Raw genomic sequence first — 20,020 nt, 5'->3', positions numbered from 1 at the left:
AGGAAAAAGTCATGTTCATCTAATTCTTAGCATACAGTGTCAGGTTCTGTCTGACTGATAACAGAGAAGATTTTCTCCTCTGGGGGAAAAATGGCAAGTCTTTGAGCACTCTGTTTAATAGATTATCATTAGTAGGGATCTTTAAATTGGTCATTTCAGTCAAAACACACTGCTGTACATGCTTCGGGTCCAGAGGCAGGAATGGAACAAAGTGGTCCACCAAGTATTAGAGTGCCAAAATGCAGCTGTTTGGGAGACGCTCTTTGAAAATGAAACAGTATTGTGGAGGAACACATTTCAACTCATCAAATATAATAATTAAATATGTATTTAAAAAAAGTGGTGAAATTCCATGGGAGAAAACTATCTGATAAAATCGTGGTTAAAAGTTGAATCACAATACTGTTCTTGATCTCTGTTAAGTCTTTAATCAAAGTTTAAAACTAGTGCTGTGAAATGAGTTAATATAGACACAATGGGTGTGGTTAATGATTTGAACGGCAAGGGGTCGTGTCTTTGTGATGCTGAAGTATAGGAAGTAGCTCTTCATAAGGAAAACATATTTTCTCATTGATGGTCACTCAAACTTATTCTGATAAAACACTTGCTTAGAAAATAACATTAACATTTCAAATAATTTAATTTGATTATAAAATATTTTTGTTAGCATTAAAAAAAGTTTAGAAAAGAGCATTATGTGCACTTGATCCTATTGTGTTCTGGGTGAGAAACTGCAACCTAGCAGGATTGAGGATTATTGACACAAAAGACATAGACACGAGATCAATGAAATCCTTTATTTTGTCCCTTTTAAAGGTGTGAAGTTTTAAAAAGACGGTGCCGGGTACTTTATTTACACAGAAGCAGAGATCATCACGGCAGAATCAATTCAATATAATCAGACATAATGACAGTAACTTTATGAAATGCTCAACATGAACGTGTTTTTTTCTAGTCATTGATGTGCAGCATCAACTTCTGTCTGACTGACTTGCAGCCTTTAACAGAGAAGATTTTCTCCTCCGGGGGGTAGAAGGTCGTCTCTCTGACCACTTTGTCTGCCAGATCAGGGTGTTGATCTACATTGATCTTCAAACTGACCATTTCAGCTTGAACACATTTCCGTAAATGCTTCCGTTCCAGAGGCAGGAAAGGTATAAAGTGATCCACAAACTGCCAAAATCCACCTGTAATATGACATTGCAAACATTTTTCATACAACAAAGAAAGATATGCTACTACTTCTTTGGCAACCTTTTAATACTTACTTATCTTATCATTGAAGACGTTTTGAAAGATCTTAGTGTCCATTCCTTTGCTGTTCATCTGTATTTCTTCTCTGTTTATACCTGCGCTCCAGAAGTCCAGAGCCGTTTTGGCAATCGCATTCCCACCTGCATTGCTGCGAATAAAAAGGGATTTGCTCACAGTTTTATGCGTTTCATTTATTTAATCCCACCAATCAAGGGCATCACCTGAGAAAAATGAAGATTGCTTTGTGGTATGACCCTTCCTTTACGTGAGGTCTGAAGCCCAGAAAAGGTTTGAGCGCTTTAACCAGCTGTGGATTCATTTTGTCCATTTCATCAAATACAAACATAGTCAGAGGAAAACTTGACACGTGCTGATGAATCTGCTGCTTTAGTTGTGCCTGTAAGTATACGTATGTAAGATCAATGACCCTGCTTTTAAAGGGACAGTTCACCCAGAAATTAAAATACTGAAATCATTTACTTACCCTCAAGTTGTTCCAAATCTGTACAAACTTCTTTGTTCTGATGAACACATAGAAATATATTTGGAAAAATGTTAGCAACTGGCACTTTTGGGACATCGTTGACTACCATATGAAAAATGATACTGGTAGTCAAAGGTGCCCTATCTGTTTGTTTTCCTAAATTCTTCAAGATATCTAACTTTGTGTTCAACAGAACAAATAAACTTTACAATCATTCTTCCTACTACGGTTGTCAATGTGGAGCATCCCTTTAAATTTACTGTAGCTGCTATTGCCATATTTTTGGATAACTTCTTACTGTGAAGCAGACACGGATGTCAAAACTCAAATTCATCAAGTATTATTATTTAATCATGATTTCCATAGTTGTCTATACGGTGTTGTCTTGCAGCAAAAGCACCATCAAACTAATGAGAATATGCAACAATTACAAGGAATAGCAATTCAGTGCAACGAGTCAAAGCTGCAAATTAGCATTTTGCAAATGAGTAATTTACAGACATATACGCTCTTAAAAATGTTGGGGTTTTTCAATGCAGCGTTGGGTCCAAAATGGACAAACCCGATTGTTGGGATATGAATTAACATGCACTGGGTCGTCCCAACGATGGGTTGAAATAACCCAACATCTTTTAGAGTGTAGGCAACATACAAATGTTATTAGATAAGCTTTATATAAAAAAAAACCAAGGAAATTCCTTAAGTAATGTAAATATAATTTAAAAGGTCCTGTACTTATTCTTTCAAATGGATTGGGTATGCAGAGCATTCACAGCTGTACTACACACACCCCTGTTATACAGGTTATTCAAGTGTCTACAGAAAGACTATCAGGTTCTCTAAACATGATCAACCGTGAATTTGTCTGTCTGCGATATAATCTTATAGATTAAATTGAATTGTTAATGTTAAATGAACAAAAACATTTCATATGTTCTTCTCTAAACAATCCCATTAATACAGACAATATTCATTTAAAAAAACATTTATAACAGTATAAGCTATTCACATCTGAAAAGTCATGTTGAAATTCACATCATTTACTTACACTGTACATGTCGACTTTGTCTATGTGTGGGAAATGGTGCTCTGATATATAAGTGATGTAATGGTCGCTCTGGTCTCCTTTTTCATAAATGTTTCTAGCGATGATTTTAGCCACATGGTTCTTTCCCACTCCTGTTGTCCCGTGGAAAGAGAGCACGAGGGGTTTGTTTGGATTACTGTCGGTCATAAATGACGATACAGATTTCAGTACAACTGTCGACACGATGTGCTGCCCGTAGAGATTTTGATATAAATCTTTTTCCAACCCTGGGTAGAAACAGTGATATCATTTGTAGTTTTAAAATTGTAAAACTTGACAAATAAAGTTTGTGAAAGCAATAAAGCCATAGTTGTAAAAAAGAGGAAAGAGAACATGTTTAAACATACTGTAAGATAGTGTATATGGAATAGGTTTGCTCACGTTTAGGATCAAAAGGCAATACATGATCCGCCTCAGGAGACACTGAAAATACAATTGCTAAAAAAACGCCGGTAGCAGCAGCAGCTATAGAACTACCCACAAGGATCTCACAGAAATCATCCCCTGATGTTAAAGTTATGTAAGAGAAAAATAAAACTATTACAAGATGCAACTCTTTCATTATGTCTGTGAAACTTGCAGTGTGTTCTTCTGACTGCAGGTTTCGTTTCTGGAGCGAACTAACAGGTAAAGTAACCTCCTTGTGCCCTCCCTGCCCCCACTAAGTATTTAGTGATCTACCGGTGACTTAAAAGAAAAAAACATCCACGCCAAGAGCTCATTTCCACAAGATATTTAGCAGAAGTTCTTCTCAAAGTTCACTTTAGCATTTTTTTAATAGTTGTACCTGTTACATTGGTCTAATGTGTTAATAATGTAAACAACATACAAACAAACCCCATCCCAGACTTTGCCTCCTCAGGTTATGTCTGTTTCAGAACACTGTAAGTGAACGATTCAGTTCACGTATTTAGTATTTTGCATGTTGTTAAAATCATCTAGGGCGTAATATACAGCAACAACTTCTCTTTGACAGAGCCTTTAACAGAACATGACCGGCAAGGGGGCGTGTCTTCGTGATGCTGAAGTCTAGTGAGGAAGTAGATCTTTATGAGGAAAACATAATTTCTCATTGATGGTCACTCAAACGTAGGCCATGTGAATTCGGATAAAACACTTGTTTAGAAAATACCATTTAAATCATTTTATTATAATATAAAATATTTTGTCATGCATAAAAAAAGGTTTGAAAAAAGCATTATGTGCACATTATCCTATTGTGTTCTGGGTGAGAATAGCAGGATTGAGGATTATTGACACAAAAGACATAGACAAAAGATAAATGAAAACTGTTTATATATCCCTTTTAAAGATGTCAAGTTTTTATCTTTTTAAAAGATGACATGTGCTCCAATGTCATTCAATGATGTTCATTTCATGACTGAAAAAGACAGTGCCTGGTACTGCATTTACATTGTGTAGAAGCATCAATTACAACTTAATGCTTCTACACAATTATCACAGCATCAATTCAATAAAATCAGACATAATGACAGTAACTTTATGAAATAAAATAACATGAACGTTAATTGATGTACAGCATCAGCTTCTGTCTGACAGTATGGCAGCCTATAAAAGTGAAGATTTTCTCCTCTGGGGGGAATAAGAGCATGTCTTTCAGCACTCGGTCTATTACAGCACGATCAACAGGGATGTTCAGATTGGTCATTTCAACTAGAACACACTGGCGTACATGCTTCAGTTCCAGATGCAGGAAAGGAATAAAGTGATCCACAAGATGCTTATGCAATGGACAGGAGTGCCAAAACCCACCTGAAAAACAAAACAATTATTGGTTGAAGTGTTCTTGAGTAAACTTAATAAAAAGAGGATACAAATATGAGTTTTACAATATTCTGTGATGTCAGGATTTATGATTACATGATGATGACATTAACAATTCGGTCAGTTATATCACAAAAGTTTTTAAAGGTGTTAATAAAAGAGCAGTTTCTGAATGCATACTTCTCATATTGGAGATGTGTTGAGGAAGCCAAGTCTCTGTGTTCATCTGTAAATCTTCTCTGTTTTTACCTTTCCTCCAGAAATCTAAGGTCAAGCTGGTTATCTTAACCCAACCATAATTACTGTGAATGTGCATAGGATAGAGTAGGTCTTTTATTAATTCTTTAATATTATAATACAGCAGTCACAACCACAAGACTGGTGTTTTTAACACCCACCAACACACACAAACACTAAATTGCTGGATTATTCAGTATGTTGCACACCATGCAATAATAAGTATGCTACTGTTTTTGTCAAACCATAAGACCAATTGCATTACCTGGTAAAAATGAAGATTGCATTGTTGAATGACACTCCATCTACATAGTGCATGTTATCCAGAAAAAGTTTTATGGCATCAATCAAATCTGGGTTCATCATGTCAATTTGTTCAAAAATAAACATGGAGCGTGGAAAACTTGAGACATTTCCATGAATCCACTGTTTGATACGTTGTGCCTGCATATACAGAATTAAACATTTTAGTGGTCTGCTTTTCATAATCCTAGTCTGAAACGGTTTTTCTTCACAGTCTCATAATGATTATTCTGTAATGCAGGAAATACCTGAGTGCATGACTTACATACAACGCTGTCTGTGTTTCGTGTGGGAAGTGATGTGAGGCTATGAATGTGTGGACATGTTGGTTTTTTTCCCCCATTTCATAAATATTCCTTGCAATGATGTTTGTGACAAATGTTTTCCCCACTCCTGATGGTCCATGTAAAGAAAGCACTAGTGGTTTTGGTGGATTTGGATTCTTCATAAACCCAGACACAGCTTTCAGTATCGTTTCCAATGCAATGTGCTGCCCATATAGAGACTTCCTTAGATCTTTCTCAAACTCTGACAATATAAATATTGGTTAGTGGCATATAGAGAAAAAATGTCAACCATTTTCTTATTTTATAAAATGAAGCTAATTTAGGTTTTCCTTACCTTGAGAATCAAAGGGTCGTAAAACATCTTTGTCAGAGAAACCATTGAAAATGGCAAAGACTCCGGTCTCTTCTGTTACAACGGGTTACAACAAAAACAGCACAAAATAATTCTCTCAAACTCTGACAATAAAAGAGACTATATTTATCAGCCATCACCTCAAATGTCTCACAAATGAAAGTGAAAATAGTTTCTTACCTTCAGATTTTAAAGGCTGTAAGTCTCCTGTCTCTACTGGTACAATAGGTAATAAGAAAAAACAGCACAAATATTTGTTGTACGAATGTAAAGTTGCTTGTTTTTCTTGAAGCTGTATTTGTAATGAGAAAGTGAAGCGGTACATGTTGTTATTTGTTGTCAACAACACTAGAGTAGAGCTGACTGGAGCTTAACAAAGTTCCGGTTTATAATCTAAATGCCTGGTAGATATGAATGATGGCATTATGGCATTGTCACAAAGCCAAAGGAAGGTTGTGGGTTTGATCCCAGGTGATTGCAGAAACCTATGTATAAATGTATAGGATAATGCAATGTAAGTTGCTTTGGATGAAAGCGTCTGCCAAATGCATAAATGTAAATGATTCCCAAAAGCAAATTACACAAGTTTAAAATGACAGAACCCTTTTATTCACCTGTTTTGTTTCCACTGAAACCTCGCTCTCTATTTCAACAGGGTGGCTGTAATCAGTCTTTTATGACTCAACCCAGACAAATAAATAATTTTTTATAAAACAATTTATTAGTCAAGTTTTTTGAACAAGGCACAAAAATTCATTTGTGTAACCTACCTGTATATAGCCCCAACTTCTGACTTACTGTTTTGCAGCCTTTAACAGAGAAGATTTTCTCCTCTGGGGGGAATAGGGGGATGTCTTTCAGCACTCTGTCTATTACATCACGAACAACAGCGATGTTCAGATTGGTTACTTTAACTTGAACGCACTGGCGTACATGCTTCAGTTCCAGAGGCAGGAAAGGAATAAAGTGATCCACTAGATGCTCATGCAATGGACAGGAGTGCCAAAACCCACCTGAAAAACAAAACAATTATTGGTTGAAGTGTTCTTGAGTAAACTTAATAAAAAGAGGATACAAATATGAGTTTTATAATATTCTGTGATGTCAGGATTTATGATGACATGATGACATTATGATGACATGAACAATTCTGTCAGTTATATCACAAAAGTTTTTAAAGGTGTTAATAAAAGAGCAGTTTCTGAATGCATACTTCTCATATTGGAGATGTGTTGAGGAAGCCAAGTCTCTGTGTTCATCTGTAAATCTTCTCTGTTTTTACCTTTCCTCCAGAAATCTAAGGTCAAGCTGGTTATCTTAACCCAACCATAATTACTGTGAATGTGCATAGGATAGAGTAGGTCTTTTATTAATTCTTTAATATTATAATACAGCAGTCACAACCACAAGACTGGTGTTTTTAACACCCACCAACACACACAAACACTAAATTGCTGGATTATTCAGTATGTTGCACACCATGCAATAATAAGTATGCTACTGTTTTTGTCAAACCATAAGACCAATTGCATTACCTGGTAAAAATGAAGATTGCATTGTTGAATGACACTCCATCTACATAGTGCATGTTATCCAGAAAAAGTTTTATGGCATCAATCAAATCTGGGTTCATCATGTCAATTTGTTCAAAAATAAACATGGAGCGTGGAAAACTTGAGACATTTCCATGAATCCACTGTTTGATACGTTGTGCCTGCATATACAGAATTAAACATTTTAGTGGTCTGCTTTTCATAATCCTAGTCTGAAACGGTTTTTCTTCACAGTCTCATAATGATTATTCTGTAATGCAGGAAATACCTGAGTGCATGACTTACATACAACGCTGTCTGTGTTTCGTGTGGGAAGTGATGTGAGGCTATGAATGTGTGGACATGTTGGTTTTTTTCCCCCATTTCATAAATATTCCTTGCAATGATGTTTGTGACAAATGTTTTCCCCACTCCTGATGGTCCATGTAAAGAAAGCACTAGTGGTTTTGGTGGATTTGGATTCTTCATAAACCCAGACACAGCTTTCAGTATCGTTTCCAATGCAATGTGCTGCCCATATAGAGACTTCCTTAGATCTTTCTCAAACTCTGACAATATAAATATTGGTTAGTGGCATATAGAGAAAAAATGTCAACCATTTTCTTATTTTATAAAATGAAGCTAATTTAGGTTTTCCTTACCTTGAGAATCAAAGGGTCGTAAAACATCTTTGTCAGAGAAACCATTGAAAATGGCAAAGACTCCGGTCTCTTCTGTTACAACGGGTTACAACAAAAACAGCACAAAATAATTCTCTCAAACTCTGACAATAAAAGAGACTATATTTATCAGCCATCACCTCAAATGTCTCACAAATGAAAGTGAAAATAGTTTCTTACCTTCAGATTTTAAAGGCTGTAAGTCTCCTGTCTCTACTGGTACAATAGGTAATAAGAAAAAACAGCACAAATATTTGTTGTACGAATGTAAAGTTGCTTGTTTTTCTTGAAGCTGTATTTGTAATGAGAAAGTGAAGCGGTACATGTTGTTATTTGTTGTCAACAACACTAGAGTAGAGCTGACTGGAGCTTAACAAAGTTCCGGTTTATAATCTAAATGCCTGGTAGATATGAATGATGGCATTATGGCATTGTCACAAAGCCAAAGGAAGGTTGTGGGTTTGATCCCAGGTGATTGCAGAAACCTATGTATAAATGTATAGGATAATGCAATGTAAGTTGCTTTGGATGAAAGCGTCTGCCAAATGCATAAATGTAAATGATTCCCAAAAGCAAATTACACAAGTTTAAAATGACAGAACCCTTTTATTCACCTGTTTTGTTTCCACTGAAACCTCGCTCTCTATTTCAACAGGGTGGCTGTAATCAGTCTTTTATGACTCAACCCAGACAAATAAATAATTTTTTATAAAACAATTTATTAGTCAAGTTTTTTGAACAAGGCACAAAAATTCATTTGTGTAACCTACCTGTATATAGCCCCAACTTCTGACTTACTGTTTTGCAGCCTTTAACAGAGAAGATTTTCTCCTCTGGGGGGAATAGGGGGATGTCTTTCAGCACTCTGTCTATTACATCACGAACAACAGCGATGTTCAGATTGGTTACTTTAACTTGAACGCACTGGCGTACATGCTTCAGTTCCAGAGGCAGGAAAGGAATAAAGTGATCCACTAGATGCTCATGCAATGGACAGGAGTGCCAAAACCCACCTGAAAAACAAAACAATTATTGGTTGAAGTGTTCTTGAGTAAACTTAATAAAAAGAGGATACAAATATGAGTTTTATAATATTCTGTGATGTCAGGATTTATGATGACATGATGACATTATGATGACATGAACAATTCTGTCAGTTATATCACAAAAGTTTTTAAAGGTGTTAATAAAAGAGCAGTTTCTGAATGCATACTTCTCATATTGGAGATGTGTTGAGGAAGCCAAGTCTCTGTGTTCATCTGTAAATCTTCTCTGTTTTTACCTTTCCTCCAGAAATCTAAGGTCAAGCTGGTTATCTTAACCCCACCATAATTACTGTGAATGTACATAGGATAGAGTAGGTCTTTTATATTATAATACAGCAGTCACAACCACAAGACTGGTGTTTTTAACACCCACCAACACACACAAACACTAAATTGCTGGATTATTCAGTATGTTGCACACCATGTTGCCAATTGCAAAATACCAAATGCATTACCTTGTAAAAATGAAGATTGCATTGTTGAATGACACTCCATCTACATAGTGCATGTTCTCCAGAAAAAGTCTTATGGCATCAATCAAATCTGGGTTCATCATGTCAATTTGTTCAAAAATAAACATGGCGCGTGAAAAACTTGATACATTTCCATGAATCCACCGTTTGATACGTTGTGCCTGCATATACAGAATTAAACATTTTAGTGGTCTGCTTTTCATAATCCTAGTCTGAAACGCTTTTTCTTCACAGTCTCATGAGATTATTCTGTAATGCAGGAAATACCTGAGTGCAAGACTTACATACATTGCTGAGTGTGTGTTGTAAGATGAACCTATGAATGTGTGGACATGTTGGGTTTTTTCCCCCATTTCATAAATATTCCTTGCAATGATCTTTGTGACAAATGTTTTCCCCACTCCTGTTGGTCCATGTAAAGACAGCACTAGTGGTTTTGGTGGATTTGGATTCTTCATAAACCCAGACACAGCTTTCAGTATCGTTTCCAATGCAATGTGCTGCCCATATAGAGACTTTCTTAGATCTTTCTCAAATTCTGACAATATAAATATTGGTTAGTGGCATATAGAGAAAAAATGTCAACCATTTTCTTATTTTATAAAATGAAGCTAATTTAGGTTTTCCTTACCTTGAGAATCAAAGGGTCGTAAAACATCTTTGTCAGAGAAACCATTGAAAATGGCAAAGACTCCGGTCTCTTCTGTTACAACGGGTTACAACAAAAACAGCACAAAATAATTCTCTCAAACTCTGACAATAAAAGAGACCATATTTATCAGCCATCACCTCAAATGTCTCACAAATGAAAGTGAAAATAGTTTCTTACCTTCAGATTTTAAAGGCTGTAAGTCTCCTGTCTCTACTGGTACAATAGGTAATAAGAAAAAAGCTGTATTTGTAATGAGAAAGTGAAGCGGTACATGTTGTTATTTGTTGTCAACAACACTAGAGTAGAGCTGACTGGAGCTTTACAAAGTTCCGGCTTATAATCTAAATGCCTGGTAGATATGAATGATGGCATTATGGCATTATGGCATTGTCACAAAGCCAAAGGAAGATTGTGGGTTTGCTCCCAGGGGATTGCAGAAACCTATGTATAAATGTATGGGATAATGCAATGTAAGTCGCTTTGGATGAAAGCGTCCGCCAAATGCATAAATGTAAATGATTCCCAAAAGCAAATTACACAAATTTAAAATGACAGAACCCTTTTATTCACCTGTTTTGTTTCCACTGAAACCTCGCTCTCTATTTCAACAGGGTGGCTGTAATCAGTCTTTTATGACTCAACCCAGACAAATAAATTGTTTTTATAAAACAATTTATTTAGTCAAGTTTTTTGAACAAGGCACAAAAATTCATTTGTGTAACCTACCTGCATATAGCCCCAACTTCTGACTCACTGTTTTGCAGCCTTTAACAGAGAAGATTTTCTCCTCTGGGGGGAAGAAGGGGATGTCTTTCAGCACTCTGTCTATTACATCACGAACAACAGTGATGTTCAGATTGGTCACTTTAACCCGAACGCACTGGCATACATGCTTCAGTTCCAGAGGCAGGAAAGGTATAAAGTGATCCACCAGATGCTGCTCAATGATGCTAGAGTGCCAAAATCCACCTGTAGAAAGAACAGTGTTTCAATGTGATGAGCAAGGCGTGAAGAGAGCCGTGAGGGAATGGCGCGAGGCCGGTGATGCGAGTGATAACGAGCGTCAACTGCGCTTGCACCGATCTCGCATCTCTAATGGAGGAGCTCCGGAAGCATAAGAGAGGAGCGACAAGGGTGAGAGAGGACCAGGCCTGGAGACATTTTACTTTTGTTTTATTGTTTGTTTATATGATTTAAAGTTGTTTTACATTCGCCGGTTCCCGCCTCCTTCCTTTTATTGAACTTTTCTACATTCAACGAATGTGTTCTTGAGTCAGTAGAGTAAAAGAGTATGTAGTTTGGTGGTCAGTGCTGTTGTTTTTGGGTTTACAGTGAAAAGGTTAGTTTGTGCTTTAGATGGGAACGGACTTGTGTTTTGTGAAAAAACATTCCATGAAATATTTTTTAATACATATTTGTGTTGCTTTCTTCTAAAAGCAAGGGCTTTTACCAAAAGTGTTAATTAAAATCCTGAATACATTTCAACACAATAAGTTTCCAGGAATACATACTGTTCTTATCATTGAAGATTTCCTGATAAATCTGAGTCTCCATTTCCTCTGTGATCATCTGTAGTTCTTCTCTTTCTTTTCCTTTCCTCCAGAAATCCAGAGCCAGGTTGCTGATCACATTCCCACCTGATTGACTAAAGACAACAGTTTATTATGGACTTGGAAGCGGTACATTTTATTTATTATTTGCTGTGCTTACAACAGTTGCAAAAGTGTCAACAATAGACTGCTGATACATAGAAAATGTGTTTCTTCTAAACTTGCAATAGATTATTTTGTTCATGTTTTGACTGTTTCTGACAGTTTGCTTTAAACATCAAAAACTAAATAGTGTGGAGTGCAGTTATTTTAGTAGTTTTCCATTCTGATCAAATGATTTGATAACTAAGAGCATAAGGGCGTCACCTGATAAAAATGAAGATTACAGAGTGAAATGACACCCCATCTATGTGAGGCATATAGTCCAGAAAAGCTCTTATGGTGTTAGTCAGATGTGGGTTCATCTTGTCCATTTCATCAAATATGAACATCGAGCGTGGAAAACTTGATACATTTCCATGAATCCACTCTTTAAGTTGATCCTGCATATACAGAATGAACAAGTTTAATGTTCATAAAGACTTCAAATTATCTTGCCTGAGAGCTTCTTAAAGGGATACTCCACCAAAAAACTAAAATGCTCTAATGAATTACTCCCCCTTAAGAAGTTCAACCTGAATACATACTCTGTTCTGTTGAACACAAAGATATTTAGAAGAATGTAAACAACTGACTGTCTGGGGTAGTAAAAGCACGATTGTCAAAGGTGCTACTAGAACTGTTCGTTTGCCTTAATCCTTAAAAATATCTCATTTGTGTTTAACAGAGCAAATGTTAGTGCCCCAGAAATCTCAGGTGCTATCATTTATCCAAATATCTTTCTTTGAGTTCAGAAATACATTCATACAGGTTTGGAACAACTTAAGGATAAGTAATGAGAGAATTTACATTTTTGGGTAGAGTATCCCTTTAAAGGAATAGTTCAGCCCAAAATGATTATTGTATCATTAATTACTCACCCTTGTGTTGTTTAAAAAGTGCTTGCTTTTTTTGTGTGGAAAAGAGGCACAGGTGCAGACTTATCAAATAATGGCTTATATTGTTGTTTGGGTGTTTAACAAAAGTTGCTCTCATGGAGCAGTTTCAGTATACAGCACAAGTCAGGAATTATTAATGGGCACTTTTGCATTCTTTTGGAAACGTGCTACTCGGGGCTTGAATGACATGGGTCATATCATTTTGGACTGAACTATTCATTGATTCAACTATTCATAATTCTGCTTGTAGAGATACCTTTCTACAGGCTTAAGGTGCAACTATCTTAGAGTCCTAGCTGAAAGTCAGAATACAGTATATACTATTAGCCGATCATTACTGATAGAAAGGGTTAGGGAAGTTTATTGCCCCTAAACCTCAAATAACGCTACAAAAATTGGAGCAGAACCCTGTGCCACCAATACTAAAAATATAATTAATATAAAATGCTTGACTTACTTCATACATCGCTGAATGTTTTTTGTGTGGGAAGTGATGTGTGGCTCTGAATGTGTGGACATGTTTGCTCTTTTCCCCCATTTCATAAATATTCCTTGCAATGATCTTTGGGACATATGTTTTTCCCACTCCTGATGGTCCATGTAAAGAAAGCACTAGTGGTTTTGGTGGATTTGGATTCTTCATAAACCAGGTCACAGCTTTCAGTATCGTTTCCAATGCAATATGCTGCCCATATAGAGACTTTCTTAGATCTTTCTCAAACTCTGATAATATACATATATTGGTTAGTGGCATATAGAGAAAAAATATATTTCAACCATTGACTTATTTTATAAAATGAAGCTAATGTAGGTTTTCCTTACCTTGAGAATCAAAGGGTCGTAAAACATCTTTGTCAAAGAAACCATTAAAAATGGCAAAGACTCCAGTCTTTTCTGTTACAATGGGTAACAACAAAAAAAGCACAAATAATTTTTCTGTTTTCATTGTAAAAGTTGAGTCTTTGCTGTGTTTGAGTTTTAAAGAATGACTTTTCAAGAATGAAGTTTGACAACCACACCTACAGCAAAACTGGGTGGAACTTCACCGCACATTTATCCATAACCTTGTACAGGTGAGAGACCCGGCGGAGAGAAGATCCAATTGCAGTTTACAAAGTTTTATTCAAATAAACCTTCTTTTGTTTGTCAATGTTATCTACAAGTAACACATGAGGGTATAACAAAGACCAACCCAAAACAAAGGGAACATAGGGCTTAAAGACACACCTGAAACGGATCATGACAAACAACCAGTGAACAAAAGAACTACAAAAGACTACAACACTAGACAGGAAACAGGAACTAAGGCATACAAACTAAAAGTTCACAATAATCAGGCAGACAGACTGGGATTGTGACAAACCGTTAACATAAATGATGACAGAATTTTGCTTTTGACAGCAGTTTGTTCGGGTAACTGTCTGTCATAAATGATGATACAGCTTTCAGTACAACATCTGACACGATGTGCTGACCATAGAGATTCTGATCTGATTTCTGATCTCTGCAAACCTGGAATAACACGATGGTACTTATAGTTTGCGAATTGTCTCATAAAGTAAAGTTAACCCAGAGCCATTGAGAGAACCAGGTTCTAAACATTTGGAGGCCTTAGGCAAAATGGAATGGATTTTTTTTATCGTTGCTGTAAATAATCGTACTGTAACACATAAACTTAGTTTAGCCTATAGTATATATATAAAATGGAAAAAAAGCACAATTTTAATGACTTAAAATCAGCTGCAGAGAAGTGTTTAAACTCTTAATACATTCAGACAGAAACTGGACCAATGGACTATAAGTTTAGTTTTTTGCTGCCTGTCTTGGGTGGTGGACAGGTCGGGATACTGTAGGTGTGTTCCCCTTAAACTTCAGAAGAAAGACTGACAGACTATTTAAGGGTTAAATACATTTTATTTCACCATTTTATTTAACTATCAGTTTCAGTGGGTCTAACATTTTAACAAAAGTGTGATCAGGACACGACGCGAAGTGGAGATATAGTGATATAGATCAGACTATTTTAATTTAATCTAAGACAAAACAGACTGTTTTCATGTGTTTTTGACATACCTTGTTATAAGACGTGCAAAAAGAAACGATAGAGAACTTGCTTGTGGCCTTGTGCTGTATGAGAACTGGCATCCACATGTGCGTGCACTTCAAGTGAGAAATCGATAGAAAGTTTAAATGGGCAAGCATTTTAAAACACGTAAAATAATCATCTATTTTGATGACTGATAATTGACGAAAAAGACAAGAAGAGAGAGTTATATCTGGCTTTATTTCACAAACGCCAGCTACCCTTCTAGCATCCGCCAATTGACGTTATATCCCACGTAACCCCCATCCCTTAAAGGGAAAGACCCTATAATTCTACATCCCCCTTCTTTTAGGAGACAAAATAACAGTGCAAAGAACTGAATCAAGTAAGACCAACAACATAACATGTGAACAACATGCATAAAAGAATACAGGGACACATAGAATAATCCAATTAGGTCATAAAATAGTCTTTGTAATGTTGGTTAGGACGGCTGACTCTTCCCGAACGAGTCACCACTGAACATTGGCCATCTGTGTCACCGTGACAGTCCACCTAAGGAGTTGCTCAGTATTTGATGGTGTAATAAGTTCCCCAGCATTACTCTCTACTGAAAAGTCATCGTCAAATTCAGCTGGAGGGACTTCTGAAACTTGAAACGCCTGTTCCTGACAAACTATGCACCTTGTGATATGACAACATAGCTATTTGGTTGCTCCGCACGGGAATGCGTGATTGCTAGTCTGTCAAAACCACTTGCTGTTTGCCTTGGCTTGAGTCCAGGGAGCTGACCAGCATTTCTGTCATAATAATCTTTTCCCCTCAGTATTTGTTTTGTATTAGTTTATTTCACGTCTGAGTGAACAACTGGTTGAAGCATTACCTTGGTCACTGGTAGGAAGGTCCTTGTTTGCCTAGAAAACGTTGCGTGGGGGTCGGTAGGCAATCCCAAGGAAGTGTGATCTCTGTGGCATTTTCCAGAAGATGCTTGACAGACCTAACTGCACGCTCTGCCAGTACATTGGATTGGGGATAGTGAGAGTGGCTGCGAACAAGCCTAAAGTCCCATGTAAGTGCAAAATCTGATCACTCCTTCACGTTCAGAGTCAATTCGCTCCAGTACGTTGATCACCTACAAACTGCTGATGGCGTCAAACCTGACCCAGAAAAAACTCTTGCTTAATGTGACATGTCAAAACCCTCATGCTCTGCAGAAGTTCTTAGGCATGACAAATTACTGGCACGAGACTCAGGATGAGGCTTCTGAAAGATTGAAACAAGCTCTGATGAACCAACCAGTTTTGCAGTATTTTGATAAGTCCATTCCAATGGTACTCTCCTGTTGAGAAGGAAATGTTGGCGCTTGTGTTTGCAACAAAGAAATTTCCTGATTTTTTCTATGGTCGTCCTGTCACTGTAAAACCCTATTATCAGCCCTTGATAACCATATTAGGGAATCCACTCCACACACCTTCACCCTGCTTACAAGGCATGATGATGAAATTGCATCGTTACCACCTGGATGTGATCTTCAAACATGGCAAGGAGCTGTTTGTGGCTGATTCTTTGTCCCGAGCCCACCTCTCCACATATGACCCATACCTCTGCAATGACAAAAAACATCAAAGACTTATAGAAGAAGAGATATGCAGAGACATGCGTCGCGCGACTTGCGGTGCATGTGCATCTGCAGGACAGATGCGCACAGCCAAGACTCAAGTAAAAGATGATTGATGTGCCGCATTTGGCCTGCGGGCCGCCAGTCGACTAGCCCTGCATTATAGTTATGGGGGCCCCACCTCCAAGCCTGAGGCCAATAGGCTGCCTGCTCTACCTGTAAGTCATCTAATTAATAAAAAATGAAAGAAATAAAGCATTTATAGAGAAAACATAACTTCCTGGAACTATGAATCACGTGACACCAGAAAATGTTGAACTTCCATTGGCTCAACTCTCTCTCTCAATGGCTCTGGGCCCATATCTTTATGAGGAAAACAACATCTTTTCTCATGATCATTCAAACGTATGTGACTTCTGATAAACCACTTGTTTAGCAAATAAATATTTAAATTGCATTTTCATACAGACGATTTCAATTTAGACTGCGATACCAAGCTCAACCGCTAGATATCAATTTCCACACGGTTTCTTTAAATGTTACGAAAATACACGACCCATTCAACAAATTGTTTATTTAAATAAATGAACATACAACAACATTCAACAAATCTTTTATTTTTATTATACAATAAAATGATAATATAAATGAATAAGAACAAAATTTTTATAAAATATTTATAGTTATGTTATTAGACACAAGCTGTCCGATAAACAAACACGTACAGGCCAGAAGTCAACTGCAGTCCGGGCGCGCTCGTCTGATGAAATGTTCTATATAATAAAAAAAAATTGTCAGTGTCTTACAAAAAGGTTTTAAAAAGCATTATGTGTGCTTCATCCGTGTTACGGGTGGGAAACTGCTACTTTTGCAAGATTGAGGATTATTCAAACCAAAGAAAATAGAGAAATTAAGATTTTTTATATATTTTTTATCTCAAGAAGTATCTCTACAAAACATCAAACTTGAAGTGTTCCACTGTCATTCAATGTTCATTTCATTACAAGAGAAAGACAGTGCTTGGTACATTGGTGTAGTGTAGCAGCGATTATCACAACATGATCAGTTAAATATAATCAGTCGCTTTCTCTTTAAGTCATTTGATGTGCAGCATCATCTTCTGTCTGACTGACTTGCAGCCTTTAACAGAGAAGATTTTCTCCTCTGGGGGGAAGAAGATCATCTCTTTGACCACTTTGTCTACCAGATCAGGGAATTTATCCACACTGATCTCCAGACTGGCCATTTCAGCTACAACACATCGTCGTATATGCTGTCGTTCCAGGGGCAGGAAAGGAACAAAGTGATCAACCAGCTGCCAAAATCCACCTGTAAAATGATAATAAAACGGCTTACATTTTTCATACAACAAAAGAAATATACCTACTTTGTCAATGTTGTTCTACATACTGCTCTCATGACTGAACATGCTTTGATAGATCTGAGCATCCATTCCTTTGGTGTTCATCCGTATTTCTTCTCTGTTTTTCCCCGTACTCCAGAAGTCCACAGCAGTGTTGGCGATCATATTCCCTCCCGCATTGCTATAAATAAATATAGTTTCTTGGTCACAGTATAAAGCTATACAGTGCTGATATTTATTCACACAATTTGAGGGAATCACCTGAGAAAAATGAAGATTGCTCTGTGGTAAGTCTTTTTATTTACATACGGTACGTTGTTCAGAAAAGGTTGTATTGCCTCAACAAGCTGTGGATGCATCTTGTCCATTTCATCAAATACAAACATGGTCAGAGGATTAATTCCAATTTGAAATCCGATCTGCCGCTTTAGTTGGCCCTAGATATACACATAAAGATCAGTAACCCTGTATTTACAGTAAATGTACCACTAGCTGCAGAGATGTTTTTGGAAAACTTCCCATTGTGAACCAGACTCAAATAGTCGAGTATTATTATTTATTTAATATAACCCTAATTTGCAGACTGCATGTTAGCTCGGTTGTGCAGTTTTCCTTGCTTATGAAATGATGCGCATGCCAACAAATGAAAGAAAATGCAAAACAATAATGATAATCAATACAATGCAATGAATCCGTTCACCTGAAGCGCTCTGCAACTAGCTCAGATTTGCAAGACATTACAATTGTTTTGCAAATAAATATTTTGTTACATAAGCTTTATGTTACACAAAAAGCAAGGATATTATGATATAAAATATATGTCATTACTTAGAAAGCCCTGCAATTTCAAATGGTTTGGATATGCAGGGCATTCTCAGATTATGACACTTATGAGCTTATGCTTTACAGGTTATTCAAGTATGTCTGCAGAAGGACCTGCTTTCTCTAAAGATTTCATATGTTCATGCTCTTTCAATGGTTCTGTTGAAGACAGACAATATTCACTTAATGTCAAACCCTTGCAACAGCTACCCACTTCTGAAATATCATGTTGAAATTCAGATAATTTACTTACAATGTAGTTGTCCACTTGGTCTTTATGCGGAAAATCACGCCCTGGTATAAAAGTGATATAATGTCTGCTATTTTCTCCTTTTTGGAAAATGTTTCTTGCGATGATTTTAGCCACGTGGTTTTTTCCCACTCCCGTGGTCCCGTGGAAAGAGAGCGCGAGCTGTTTGGTCGGCTGACCACTCCAAATAAATATTGGTACTGCCTTCAGTATAACATCTGATGCGATGGGCTGCCCGTAAAGATTTTTATCTAAATCTCTCTTCAAACCTTATAAAATTTTTAGTTTTCACATTTTAGTTCATAAAATATATCAGTAAAACTTGACAAATAAAGTCATGTTTAAACATACTGTAAGATAGTGTATTTAAAAGGTTTGCTCACGTGCACAATCGAAATTCAATAGATGTTCCGGCCAAGGCAATACAAACCAACTCACTGCCAAAACAACCACAGAACCACCCACAACGATATGTGGGGGTATATCATCTGCTTTTAACGTTATGTCAGACCACAACAAAACTATGATAAGATATGACGCTTTCATTGTGTCAGTGTTACTTGCTGTGTTTCCTTCTAACTGCAGGTATGATTTCTTGAGTGAACTTAAAGACAACTTCCTTGTGCCCTCCGTACACACGCCCTACTAGTGACGCTCATTCTTTTTTCTATAGAGCCCATTCCCACCTTAGGCTCAAAAGGTATATATCGTTATTTATAGTGTTAGAACTGTACTCATTTAGTTATTTATTTTGAAAAAAGATCACTTTTTAAATGGTTGTACCATATGGTTTTAATGTGTTAATAATGTAAACAAACACAGTGTTTTTGTAATAAGAACGCCCTCTTCCATGTGTGTGTGTGTGTGTGTGTGTGTGTGTGTGTGTGTGTGTGTGTGTGTGCGTGCGCACAAACATTCCAGATTTGCAGGTTTTTAAAATGGTGTCTATACACTTTTTAATTTTTCTCAAGTTAGGATAAATAAGTAGAATCTAACCATATGAGGAGTAAGTTCATCCCAAAATCCCATTAAACATGTTTTGAGAGCTCCTGGCGTCTTCGGAGCAAAAATAGAGACAACTGATTTTGATATTTGTGTAAGTAGTCTATCTGTATGGGCTACATGTGTTGTATCTGTTTTATTCTGGTATAAGTATATATTTAT

General features: G+C 36.8%; 3 protein-coding genes across 4 annotated transcripts; all 3 read right to left on the bottom strand.

Annotated features, from left to right (window-relative positions):
* Window positions 1-951: 951 nt before the first annotated feature.
* On the bottom strand, window positions 952-13,770 carry LOC306906656 (uncharacterized protein; the record flags this gene model as incomplete). Its single annotated transcript, XM_079478255.1, has 18 exons — window positions 13,582-13,770; window positions 13,217-13,482; window positions 12,089-12,264; window positions 11,684-11,817; window positions 10,899-11,141; window positions 10,350-10,385; window positions 10,152-10,223; window positions 9,805-10,058; window positions 9,503-9,681; window positions 9,215-9,336; window positions 8,772-9,014; window positions 7,984-8,055; window positions 6,588-6,802; window positions 3,207-3,486; window positions 2,787-3,052; window positions 1,476-1,651; window positions 1,269-1,402; window positions 952-1,187 (listed from the first exon to the last, which is right to left on the bottom strand). Exons 1-18 carry the CDS (start codon window positions 13,703-13,705, stop codon window positions 952-954), a joined length of 3,228 nt encoding a protein of 1,075 aa, XP_079334381.1. The 5' UTR covers window positions 13,706-13,770.
* On the bottom strand, window positions 3,585-8,874 carry LOC306906450 (torsin-1A-like). 2 transcript variants are annotated; one of them, XM_079477852.1, is made up of 13 exons: window positions 8,616-8,874; window positions 8,182-8,486; window positions 7,984-8,055; window positions 7,628-7,890; window positions 7,325-7,503; window positions 7,003-7,124; window positions 6,404-6,802; window positions 5,970-6,274; window positions 5,772-5,843; window positions 5,416-5,678; window positions 5,113-5,291; window positions 4,791-4,912; window positions 3,585-4,598 (listed from the first exon to the last, which is right to left on the bottom strand). In XM_079477852.1, the coding sequence occupies exons 8-13, from the start codon at window positions 6,112-6,114 to the stop codon at window positions 4,351-4,353; spliced, it is 1,029 nt and encodes a 342-aa protein (XP_079333978.1). In that variant the 5' UTR covers window positions 6,115-6,274; window positions 6,404-6,802; window positions 7,003-7,124; window positions 7,325-7,503; window positions 7,628-7,890; window positions 7,984-8,055; window positions 8,182-8,486; window positions 8,616-8,874; the 3' UTR covers window positions 3,585-4,350. The 2 variants fall into 2 exon arrangements, with proteins under 2 accessions (XP_079333978.1, XP_079333977.1); XM_079477851.1 differs by lacking the exon at window positions 8,616-8,874 and having other exon boundaries at window positions 5,970-6,802; window positions 8,182-8,537.
* A 3,319-nt stretch (window positions 13,771-17,089) lies between the features above and the next one.
* On the bottom strand, window positions 17,090-19,427 carry LOC306906345 (torsin-1A-like). The gene is made up of 5 exons (XM_079477662.1): window positions 19,240-19,427; window positions 18,860-19,125; window positions 18,046-18,221; window positions 17,832-17,965; window positions 17,090-17,750 (listed from the first exon to the last, which is right to left on the bottom strand). Exons 1-5 carry the CDS (start codon window positions 19,400-19,402, stop codon window positions 17,518-17,520), a joined length of 972 nt encoding a protein of 323 aa, XP_079333788.1. The 5' UTR covers window positions 19,403-19,427; the 3' UTR covers window positions 17,090-17,517.
* Window positions 19,428-20,020: the final 593 nt, after the last annotated feature.

The sequence above is a fragment of the Barbatula barbatula genome (assembly GCF_947034865.1).
Source record: "Barbatula barbatula genome assembly, chromosome: 17".
Lineage (NCBI taxonomy): Eukaryota > Metazoa > Chordata > Actinopteri > Cypriniformes > Nemacheilidae > Barbatula > Barbatula barbatula.
This window is presented reverse-complemented; position numbering and strand designations above follow the sequence as displayed.